The 11,232-nt window shown below is 41.4% G+C and overlaps 1 protein-coding gene across 1 annotated transcript; it reads right to left on the bottom strand.

Annotated features, from left to right (window-relative positions):
• Window positions 1-8,956: 8,956 nt before the first annotated feature.
• On the bottom strand, window positions 8,957-10,103 carry LOC108967051. The gene has a single exon (XM_018930270.1). It carries the CDS (start codon window positions 10,018-10,020, stop codon window positions 9,037-9,039), a length of 984 nt encoding a protein of 327 aa, XP_018785815.1. The 5' UTR covers window positions 10,021-10,103; the 3' UTR covers window positions 8,957-9,036.
• Between the last annotated feature and the right edge of the window lie 1,129 nt (window positions 10,104-11,232).

Genomic DNA, 11,232 nt, shown 5'->3' with positions numbered 1-11,232 from the left:
TTTTCGCCTTATGGTTCTTCAGAAAGTTCTTACAAACTCATTAAGTCTCTTACCAGTTTGTACTACTGGTATCTCTTTTCTCCATCCGACATTTCGCTTAAAACCCTTAAAGATAGCCGCTGCTACTCTCTTTCATTACTCGCGATAGACGACTCCATCTTCACTGTTGCGGTCCTACACCCCAAACTCCACTCAGCCGTGGAGTCTTACGATTTCGTTAAACGCCGGTGCCGCACTAACTCATGACTTCATTCCCCCGCCTGCGAGCTTTGCCACATCGCAGATCGCTCGGTGGCTTTGTCACCCTTGCGTTCCCTCTCGGAATATTAAAGTTACTTCCAACCCCCTCTCTTTCGTCCGATTTTAAGTTTCTGCTTCAATTCCCCCTCTAAGGGTCTCCACTCGGAGTCGCTATCCACCTTCCGGACACGTAATCGCCTTATATCGTCCTAAGGTTGTCTCTACGTGGGCGAGAGTTAATGAACGCACTTAGTTCAGAGCTGACCAGCACAAAGAGCGAACCGCCTCAGCTGCTCCTACCAGACCAACTTAATGTTGACGGAGGAAGATCCTACTTTCAGGTCTGATAGAGCTTTAATGGCACGAAGATAGTCGTGGCAATAGAGTCACCCCTGCATACTCAGAACGTAGAATGCCAGGGTGACCAGGCCAGGGTTCAATCAATGCATCCAAGAGTCCTAATCAAGATCCGCATCGTGCAAAGGGTGAAAAAGTCGGTAGAAGTCGTAAGGTCGTAGAGGTCACATGTCATTAGCGTTACCCAAAATGCACGGCAAAGGCGAACTTGCTCTGCATTCCCAACTCTTCAGCGATATTTCGCTAAAAATTTTGGAATATGCCTCCAAACCACGCCAGTTCTCGATACAAATTTATTTCTACTCCATCTATTTTCGGAAGCCACTCGATTTTATGTTTTTGAAAGTTTTAAGCGTCAAAAAATTATTTTCTGTATATCACAGAGGTTTTGGCATGAGTTTTATTCTTGAATATAGCGACCTTGTCTAAGGAGAATATCCCTTCTCTCTATTTCTCTCTAATTAAAAAAAAAATCTATGTGCACCAAACTCTTCGGCGTTAATTAATTACCAAATAAATACTCGTATTTATATTCGTGAAAATGTTAAATAGAATTAATGATAATGCAAGCATGTACCATGCGTCTCCCGCCAACGCACACACAACAACTCTCTCATTGTATTTAATTGACACAACAATGCACATTTAGCATATCTTTGCCATTATAAATGCGCATTAAGTTTCGGGAATGCCAAGTATGTTGTTTGTTTGCACATTTCCAGGCACACGTACATATACAGGAGAGTGAGTGTGTGTGTTTGTGTCAGCTTGTAGTGCGAAAACATATATTAAACATTAAAATCAGGTGTTGGGCTAAGCAAATGCGATTTCAACAATGTGACAAAAGTGTGAAATTACCCGCAAAACAGCAAACACAAGCAAAGCAAACAACAAAACAAAAACACACACACACAAACGTGAGTATAGTGTGTGTGAGTGCGAATGGCAGCGAGTGCTCAGGTGAAAAAATTAACATCACACGGGAACAAACAAGCAAATACAATTTAACCGTGCTGTCGCTTGTTTGCGTATACATAAATACACGCGCGCACGCACACACCAACATACACATGCAAATGTGGCAAGTATATAAATATTTATGCGTTCGTACGTGTATTTGCTTTTAACGCGCCCGCGTGGATAAAAAAAATTTACCCAAAACAAAAGTGTTTACTTGCCAAAACTGCAACAACAGCAACTAATGTGAATACGCGCAACACGTATGTAAGTGTGTGAAAGGCAGCGCTGCTACGCGGTATAAAGAGTTTTGTCAAAAAGCATTTGCAAGCTCATTAAAATGCCAGGCAGCCAAGTGAGTAGCAAAGAAGTCGGGAGAAACGCCAAAGCAAGCAAATACACAAACAAATGAATGGCGCAAAAAATTCGCAAAAAAAGAAAACAACAACAATTGCGCCGTGCAAACAGGCCCTTACAAGTGGCAAGCCAGCGAGCGCGGCAGGCAACGCGCCAGTGAGTGAGCGCGCCGCGCCATTCAGTCACTACGAGGTAATAAAAAAATTCTTAATCAAATATTTAACACGTTGCATTTGCTGCAAATGAAACGAAAATGAGCGAGCAGTGGCGGAGCAAGAAGGTGGCGGACGCAGGCAAACGCAATGGCCGCGCGTTCACGGGTGCAAAAGGGTGCGCGCAGCGGGGCGGTGTAATGAAGCAGCATTAAATATTAGCATGGAACTCAAAGAAGGGGCGGGAAGGCAGCGACACAGCTACGCGCACAAAAAATCTGCAGGAGCTGCAGCGGTTCCCAGCCGCGGCAGAAATGCAGACAATTGGCAACGCCGCGCGCTCCACCAACCGGCTCACGCAACCATTTGACGCATACGCACAGCGAATGTCGCGAATTATTTGGAGCGCAAATGGAAAGCAGGTGCAAAGGCGCGTCAAAGGGCAAGGGGCGCACATATATTTATGTAAGTGTGTGTATGTGTTTGTCTCCGAAGTAAAAATCGCACTTTAATGCCACGTCACTGTACGCTTTTATGGGGTTTAAAGGTGCCAAATTGCGGGCTTTATGCGCAAGTTTGTCGTCAATGGTTAATCTTGTTTAATTTCTTTGTTGCAACACTTTTGTTTTACTTTTATTATATACGCTTCGTAGTGGCACTTGCCACTTGTAGCTCAATCGCGCGTTTTATTTGTATTATGCCCTTATCTTTTATGCGCGCTTCTCAGCATTTGAATGAATTCTTTGTGTAAAAACGAAATGAATTGAAGCGACATAACATTTTATGGCAACACATTCGGATAAGTGCGCAGATAAACGTGCGAAATTATTGGATATAAAGCAATGAAAAGCTCACAATTGAACGCAGCGATTAAAACAGAGGATTCAAGCGGTGAGATGGCGCCGACGGGAGCTGATTTCATCCCTTAAAATGTAAAAGATTTGCTACTGTTCAGTATTTGGCTGGGTAAACCGAGCTTACAGAAGTTTGCTGTGCCCCAATGGACTCTATACTGTCCATAAGTCTGTTACTCGTCCAAGCCTCCGTAACCATTATTTTACTACAATTTCATGATGACTAAACTCGCTTTAAATGGTTACGATAAGACTAGCATGGGAGCCAGGCTCGTACTGCAGGAAACTGTGAAGCTGATGAGCTGGCAGAAGAATGGTTAACAGCTCTGCTACTTGATAGCTGGATGCCACGCTAGTTTGGCCAACGCTTTATGGTAGCAAGATCCATTTGATGTAGTGAGCTCCAAATCCGCAAAAAGGCTAGCATTTGAGATATTTTTGGAACAAAATGGATTGCAAGAGCTGTAGATGGTTCTTACTCAGAAATAAGGCTAGCCTTTCTATAGTTGCAATGGGTTCAACTGGTCATTGTCCCATCGCTGTCCGCACGATAAGGTTGAGATTTTATAGAATAGCAGTTGTAGAAGCTCTTCAAAATAAGAAAATTTGGAAAATTTTAAATACTTCTTTCTCTATTGTCGCGCCTTTGAGAGAATAAGGCTTAAAAGACTAGGCTCACATTTTCAGACCTCCTGCTTAGCTCATAGGAATTGAAGTAAAACCCACAATTTGAACAGACAGATATTATGTTCAAGACGCTTTATCAATTTATAAGATCTGATTACAGGATTTCTAATTTCTTGGCTGACAAAGGCAGCAATATTGAAGTCCAAGTAAGATCCACTTCTAGGGGACTAGTCAGCCATGGAATATGTACATATACACATCTTCATCTCTTCTCTGAGTACTTCACGAAAGCTTGGTCTGCGCTGAGCCATTATTAATACTTTTTCTGTCGCTATATACTTTTGATCCAAAAGAGATCGCAAGAGGTATAGTAAGTGTTTCTTGCTCATATAGGCTAACTTTTGCTCTCAACACCTCCTCCTTCGCGCTTTTGTGAGATCAAAATTTAAACAGCATGTAGCTCATACTTTCAGGCTTTCTCCTGTGCTAATGGGAAAAGAAACGCAGAAGCCGCTTTGTGTTAGTCTCAAGGCCATTTTTAGACTGCTGGAGATCTGATTACAAGAGTTCTATTTATGGCTTGACAAAAGATGAAATATTGTAGTACAAGTGTGATTCTCATCTTAAAGTACAGCAAGCCATTGGATACGTTTATACAACAGCAGCGCTTCTCCCGTTCAGAGGCTATGTCCTAACCTAATTCTAACTTTAATGAATTCGTTCAACCAGAAAATTTCTATCTTCCCAGTTTCTTTTGAAGAACTCAGTAAAGGTTCTCACTACTACTTTAGAAAACTTGGGATCAGAACACCTTCTTGTAGCCCTTCGAAAAAATAATAAAAATATCGGTATATTTCTGAGAATGCGTGAAATGGATAGGGCTTTCAGATGCACTCTGCGAATGAAAAAGCAATTTTTTCCAAATTTTTTATTGCAACAAACACAAATTTACATTTATCGCTGCCACTGTGGCTGCCGCTTGCCTGGCATCGCATTCACACGTCTCTGTGGCATACTAATGAGACAGCAAATGGGCAACACCCACTAACACGACCACATTGAGCGGTGGACAAGCGCTGAAAATAACTACAATGCGGCAACATTAGTCACTCAGTAGTTGGCAGTTCGCTGGGCCAAAATTAATGTGACAGTTATTTTCGGTTTTACCATAAAAGAGGGCCTCGAGCTAAAAAGCCGGCATGTCTGGCGAAACCTCCTATATATAATATATTTCTACTACATAGAAGCAACACTGTGCACATGTGAGTATTCGCAAGGTTGCCAGCAGTTATGACTTTTGCATTTTTATTTGCAATAATAAAGTTGTTTGTTATTGCTTGCGAATTGTTTAACGATTCCTTCAGCGTTGCCATATCGTCTGCTTTATTTGCTTTCTTAGTATTTCCTTATTTCTTTTAATCACCTTAATTGTTGTTGCAAATATTACGTGGTAAATACTATTTGCGTTGGTGTTGGCGTTGGCTTCGGGTTTGTCGCTGCCGCAGCCCAGCCCACGCTCTAGCATTCATACATCATTGCACACGCTCGCTCACGCACGCTTGCCTTTCAGCGCTGGCTCGTTGCAAAGCTTGTGATTTATTTCCCATTTTCGTTGAGGTATTTTGTATTTGCCTTAGAATTCTTTGAAATATGCCACAATCAAATTTGTGCATCAGCACCGCTGTCAGTAGTCATAAAATAATTTTAAACAAGTTGTTGTTGCAGCGCAATTTGAGTGATGAGAGGTGTGGTACTATTTAAAGCATTTTACATGCCGCCCGTTTAGAGCTTTAGCTTCGATGAGATTGTGGTAGATACCTCAAATATTATTATATATTTCGACATAACTATTACGGGAATTAGAAATAACGGCCAGGTGTGGTGCACTTCATTCGGCGGGTCTTAGAAGGCTGTGGAGTGCCCCCGAGTCACCTTGTCACCTTCTGACACTTTGTCAATCAATAATGGTTGGATTCCGTGGAGGGTGAGTGTCTAGGAGTTGCTTTAACGACCCCTCTTTGCTCGCAGTCTCTACACCAGCGCCATTTCTTACATAAACCTTCAGGTTTCGTGACAACCCTCACGCAGAATGCTCCATACGTAACTATTTTGACTTTGTTTTACTCAGACTGATAAATATCCAGTCCTACCTTAAACAGCGCTCAGTTGTTACAAGAGCCGCTTCTATGGGTTTTGTTGAAAGCATAGAGTAAGGGTACCTTAACCCTAATTGATATTTACTATATAAATGATCAACAAGGCGAGCTAAGCTGATTTCGCCCTATCCGTTTTCGGTCCGTCTGTATATATACGATTTTGCAGCCGTCTTTTTCTCACCCGGCTGCTGGTTATTCTATATCGGACCACTATGTCATATAGCTGCCATACCAACTGAACGATCTTCTATACTTTTGAAATCTTTTGTTTTTATTAAGGTGCGTGGTGAAATGCTAAATGTGAAACAAGGCAAATAGAATTCGTATTTATTTATTTAATATTCTTTTATTTTTGGCTTGCACGACGCTGACAAGTGGGAAGCGCAGCTGCGTCATCACGACTTTGTCGCGAGAACATATTTTTTCCACATATTGCCGCGAACTGCAGCAGCGACTAACACAGTTGCTTGCACTTTGTTGTTGCTTTCTCGCGAGCCTTGTTGTTGCCTGCATAGTTAGCAGCAATTTTATTGTTGCCGCCGCCGCTGCCGCCACGGTTTCGCCAATCGCTTTTATTTTTCGGTTAAATCAATTCTGCACGCGGTTGCATTGAACCAGAAAACAAACTGTGCACTGTTGTTGCTGTGTTTCGCTGCCGTTTCGTTGACAATGAGAAACCCAATAAAAAGTACTGCCACAACACAACAATTGTTTAAGTGGCTCTGCCAACAGTTAAATTGCATTTACGTTACGTTTACGTTGCTCTGAATTGCTTGCGCGGCACGTTGAATGAATGAAGAATGAATGAAATTATTGCAAACACGTCGCTTTGATTTATTGTTGCCATGCGCATGAGTAATGGCGCAAAATGCGCGGCTTATGCAAATTGACACACACATGCACACATTATGTTTTCATGAATATTTATCGTTTTTCACTAAAGTGGAATTGTCAATAATACTTACATACCTCATCTTACACATATCTGCATCTGCATGCATACTAATTTTCGTGCTGCAAGTGTTAAGAAGCCGCAGGCTAGGCTGTCGAAAAATAGGTGACTAACCGAAAGCAGACCGTGGTTGTGGTTTTTTGACAGTGCTTAGTTTTCGGCATCACACTTTGATGAGCTGAAGGCCTAACAACTTTGTTATAAGAACGGAAATTTCATTCTTCGAGAATTTTCTTCATAATTCTTCACTAACTTATGAAATAATAGTATAATGGTCCGCTTCAATCCCAACGGGCAACCAGAACCACAGTGGCTGTCAGAGCAGATTGCTTTTCTTCCTTTCTTTCTACTCTCTTTCCTCTCCGCAATAAAAGTGACAGAGACCTTTAGACCAAAACGTCTATCTTCCTTTCCTTTTTTCTCAGTATTGAATTGACAGTTTCGAAGGACCTTTGCATAAGTCCAGAAGCCAGTTAGATTAATTTTCATCCTCTTTTTCATTGACGACTTCGTTGCTTATGTGATTTTGACGAGTCTCATTCGAGAATTTAGTTCATAACTCCATCAACTTATGAAATATTAGAATAATAGCCCGCCTTTAGCCCACGAACAGCGATTGCCAGAGAGGCTGTCCGACTAGATCGTCTTTCTTCTTTTCTTTTTTCTAATGGATAATCACTAAGGCCATCATAGTAAATCGCCTCTCTTCCTTTCGCTATTATCTCTTTCCTCAGCGTTATGGAATTGACAAGTCGGTCAGTGTAGATCAACTTCTTCAACTTCATCTCAGTATTGGAATTGAGAATTTCTAAGAAGCTTTACTTGAGCTCAAAAGCATATGAGATGAGTTCACATCCTTCTTTTCAATGACGCCGTAGTCGCTTATGCATAAAAGAACGCCAATAATTTCTTGTTTTTGACAATCGGTACCGATTGGTAATACTAGATGAAGTACAGTTCTATGATCGCTATGTCAACATCTATCAAATATGTAAATAATTTGCTCAGCTTCAACTCATGAATCCGAGACTACACTGTATTTGCTTAAACCTCAATAATGCTGACTGGTTATTCTGATTAGTCAAATTCATATTTGCATACGCTGGGTACTGGAGAAGACTTGGTAGCAAGTATCTGCAATATAAGAAGTTGCTGAAAATGAGGTCTGTCTGTTTCCTATATTTGGAAAGTGTTACAGCATGAGTCCTCGTATGGCTTATCCAACTGAGAGACTACTTAGGGTTTATCCAGCTTCATCGAAGACACAACCTTCGAAAACTTTTTGTCAAAAATTTAAAGAAGTTGCGCCACTGTGCAATCAATTGCAAAAATTGCATATGCAAACGGTTAAATGCCATTATCTGTTTCTATAATGTCACATAATAAAAGTGGCGGAGTTTACCGCACCAGAAAAAAGAGTGAGAATCAAGGCGTCCATCAATTGCCGGCTGGCCAACTGGCAAAGGTAATGAATGTGTTTGTTTTCACGTTCGATAATTTATGAGCGCAATTGCACGAAACTGTTTCATTGATTAAGACAATACCGAATTGCAAGACGCTAGAGATGCAAATACAAAACTGCAGTGCATACATACAGACCCTGTAGGAATTTTATATTATGAAAAAGAAATATAAAGAAAAAAATGTACTTTAAAATCTCTCAGAAGAAGCAATACATGTCTCATAGCAATCGTGGAAACTTGTAGAGGTCATGGTGGATCTGAGGTTCAATAGTCGGCTATCATAGCGCGATAACAGTAGTTATTGACGATTACGGTCTCACCGGTATCGTTTTTGAAGAAATATGGACTGATGCTTCCACCGCCCGCCAAGCCACACCAAATCGCTGTCATTCAGGTTTACATACCCTTGGGCCTGAAATGAGTCTCACCGATGTCGCTTGGGAAGGTCGAGGTGCTTCTGTTCGTTCTCACGTTTTTTCTACGCTTTCAATTTAAAAGCTCGATATAAAATGCGTTCCATACTACCATTTGCCAGTCCGAGTTGCTGCGAACGGCGCCGAATCGACTCTCCACGGTCTTCGTGTCCTCTCAGCTAGTGATACTATATCTCCTTCATTACAGCTGGACGTGGTCTATTCGGTCGAATATTATCTAATAATGAATGCTGGGCCTAAAGATGATGTAGGAGGATTGGACGATAATCGGTCTAAATCATAGATTTGAGTCCTTTGGTTGTTAGTAGGGTTTAGTAGCTTCCAGATTCAATTCGATTTTACACAAGTATATCTAAGCAGCATTATCTTTTCTTCATTTTTATTTCGGCTTTCACCTCTATGCCGAATTTTCAAATTTTTACATATAATTTACAAAGAAAACGAAAGCAACTAATACTATTTGTACAAAGTGAGACACTACGAACCACTAAACCAGCAACGCCATATCGCTTATTATGATGCTTTTTGTCAGCTTGCCGCTCTTCTTCATGCCAAAGACTTGCATGGAGTCCAACACCTTCGTGCCACTGCTGACCACACCGAATGCCACACGTTTGCCATTCAACACCTGCAACGGCTTCAGACTTATGGAGAACTTCAAGGCGTCCTTATGCAAGGCATCCTGATTGTCCAGTGAGAAGGCCAGCGTGCCTGGCCGACTATGATCCAGTGCACGCATGTCATACTCAATGCGTTTCGGTTTGATTTTCTGCTCTTGCGGTATTAGCAGACAGCAGTCCAGCCAGAGTCCGGGAAAGAGCCGATTAACCAGTATGCGATTTTTGTCTCTATGGCGACAGGCGCGCACAAAAGCCAACACCACCTGCGGGCAGGCCTCCGTGTACAGCTGTATGGTGATACGTCCAGCCGGCCGTAGGCCCTTCACGTAGAAATCGAAGTAGATAACGGGTCGCAATAGACGCCGCAACTGTGAGTAGGGCGGCATTTGCAGTTGGCTATACTTGGCCAAGATCTGTGCGGGCACGACAAACTCAATGGAGTTCTTACGTACATGACGCAGCAAATGCGGTGCCACGTGCGTGTCCAAGGTGGTGCCGACCGTTTTCAGCATTTGTCCGAACTTCGCATTATCGCGCTCGATATAGCGGTTGCGCAGCACGATTAAGGGTATGCGCGATCGCGGCGTATGACTCATGCGATTTTCACGAAACGTATCCAATTGTCCGCCAATGCGTGAGATCATGTTGACGCTGCGCAACAGCTCGTTGTTCATGCGTCGTATGCGATCGAAGGCATTCAAGTCGTCGCGCAATTTTGATGCGCGTAAAACGTCTCTGATATTGAGTTTCGGGGAAACGTCGTCCACGCGCGGCTTCACCAGCAATATCATGTTCTTGTAGTTTTCCACCTGCAGACGGCGCTTCTTCTCGGACAATCTCATGCGTTGCATATTGAAAAGTTGATAATCTATTTGTTCGAAAGCGGTAGAGATTTGAGAAAATAAATTTAGAAAACAAATGAAGTTCGTCTAAAATTTAAAGGGAAATTTGCTATTTGATTGAGTCAGAAGTGAGTTTTTCAATATATTTTTGAAATGTTTGTTTGAGTTTACTGACAGAGTTGCATTTTTAGGGTAATATTTTTTGTTCTAAGAGTTTAAAAAATATTACAGATATACTAAGGAAGCTGGTCCTTGATTGTAATTGGATAGAAGATCGTCAGAATTATTACTTATAATAATAGCTTATACTAATATAAGTAGAGAGATACTCCAATTTTTAGTAAAGCCGCCAATTTTTGTTGCCTTAGTCAGAAGGCTCGACTTCTCGACATTGTTCTCTTAAGTTGGACTTATATTTCTAATGACTTCAGTCCAAAAAGGAACCCAAAATTCGTGTAGCTTCCAAAAGGCGATTTAAAAACCTTGGGTTTCTTAAGTTAGACTTTCTGAGAAATAGGTTCGAAACTATATATTTCTATTCCTCTTTCAAAGAGCTCGAGTAACTATCAAAAGAGGCTTTGGAAACCTTGCTATTTTACACCTTTGTCCACTTAAACCTTTGTCCCCTTAAGTTAGACTTTACTGACTGTTTTCGGCACTATAAATTTCTCTGCTTTTTTCAACGAGTTCGAGTAGGTTGTGAAAGATGCTTTTAAAACCGTTGACTTTAATACCTTTGTCTTTTAGACCTTTGTACTCTTAAGTTAGACGGTATTATATATTTCCACTTTCAAAGAGTTCGTGAGAGAAGTCCAAAAGACTCTCGACTGAATGGGTTCGAAACTATATATTCCTCTAAAATTCTTCATCCACCAAATCTCATCGGATTCCAACAGCTTACGGGTCGCGCTGAAGCCTTCACCCAATAGAATCGCGCAGCGGTTCAAGGTAGACATAAGAAGGTCCTTTTTTCGTTTTATGTGGAAAATTTTTTGTACCAAAATTTCCGCAAGACTTCTTGTGGTTGCATTCATATTTGCAGGTTAGAGCCCCCTTCTCGAGCTGTGCTGAGTTCCGAAAATCTCTGTAAAGTCAAAAAATAGCATTCTTTGCACTTCAGCAAGCCAAAGATACTCTAAAATATTTAGAAATCTCCAAAGGGTTTGTAATTATTCAATAAATACTTAATAGCTTATTTTCAAGCGATTAACACAAATTAAT

This window comes from Bactrocera latifrons, unplaced genomic scaffold (assembly GCF_001853355.1).
Source record: "Bactrocera latifrons isolate USDA-ARS-PBARC rearing strain unplaced genomic scaffold, ASM185335v1 scaffold_173, whole genome shotgun sequence".
Lineage (NCBI taxonomy): Eukaryota > Metazoa > Arthropoda > Insecta > Diptera > Tephritidae > Bactrocera > Bactrocera latifrons.
The sequence above is the reverse complement of the archived record's forward strand: the minus strand, read 5'-3'. Positions and strand labels throughout refer to the sequence as shown.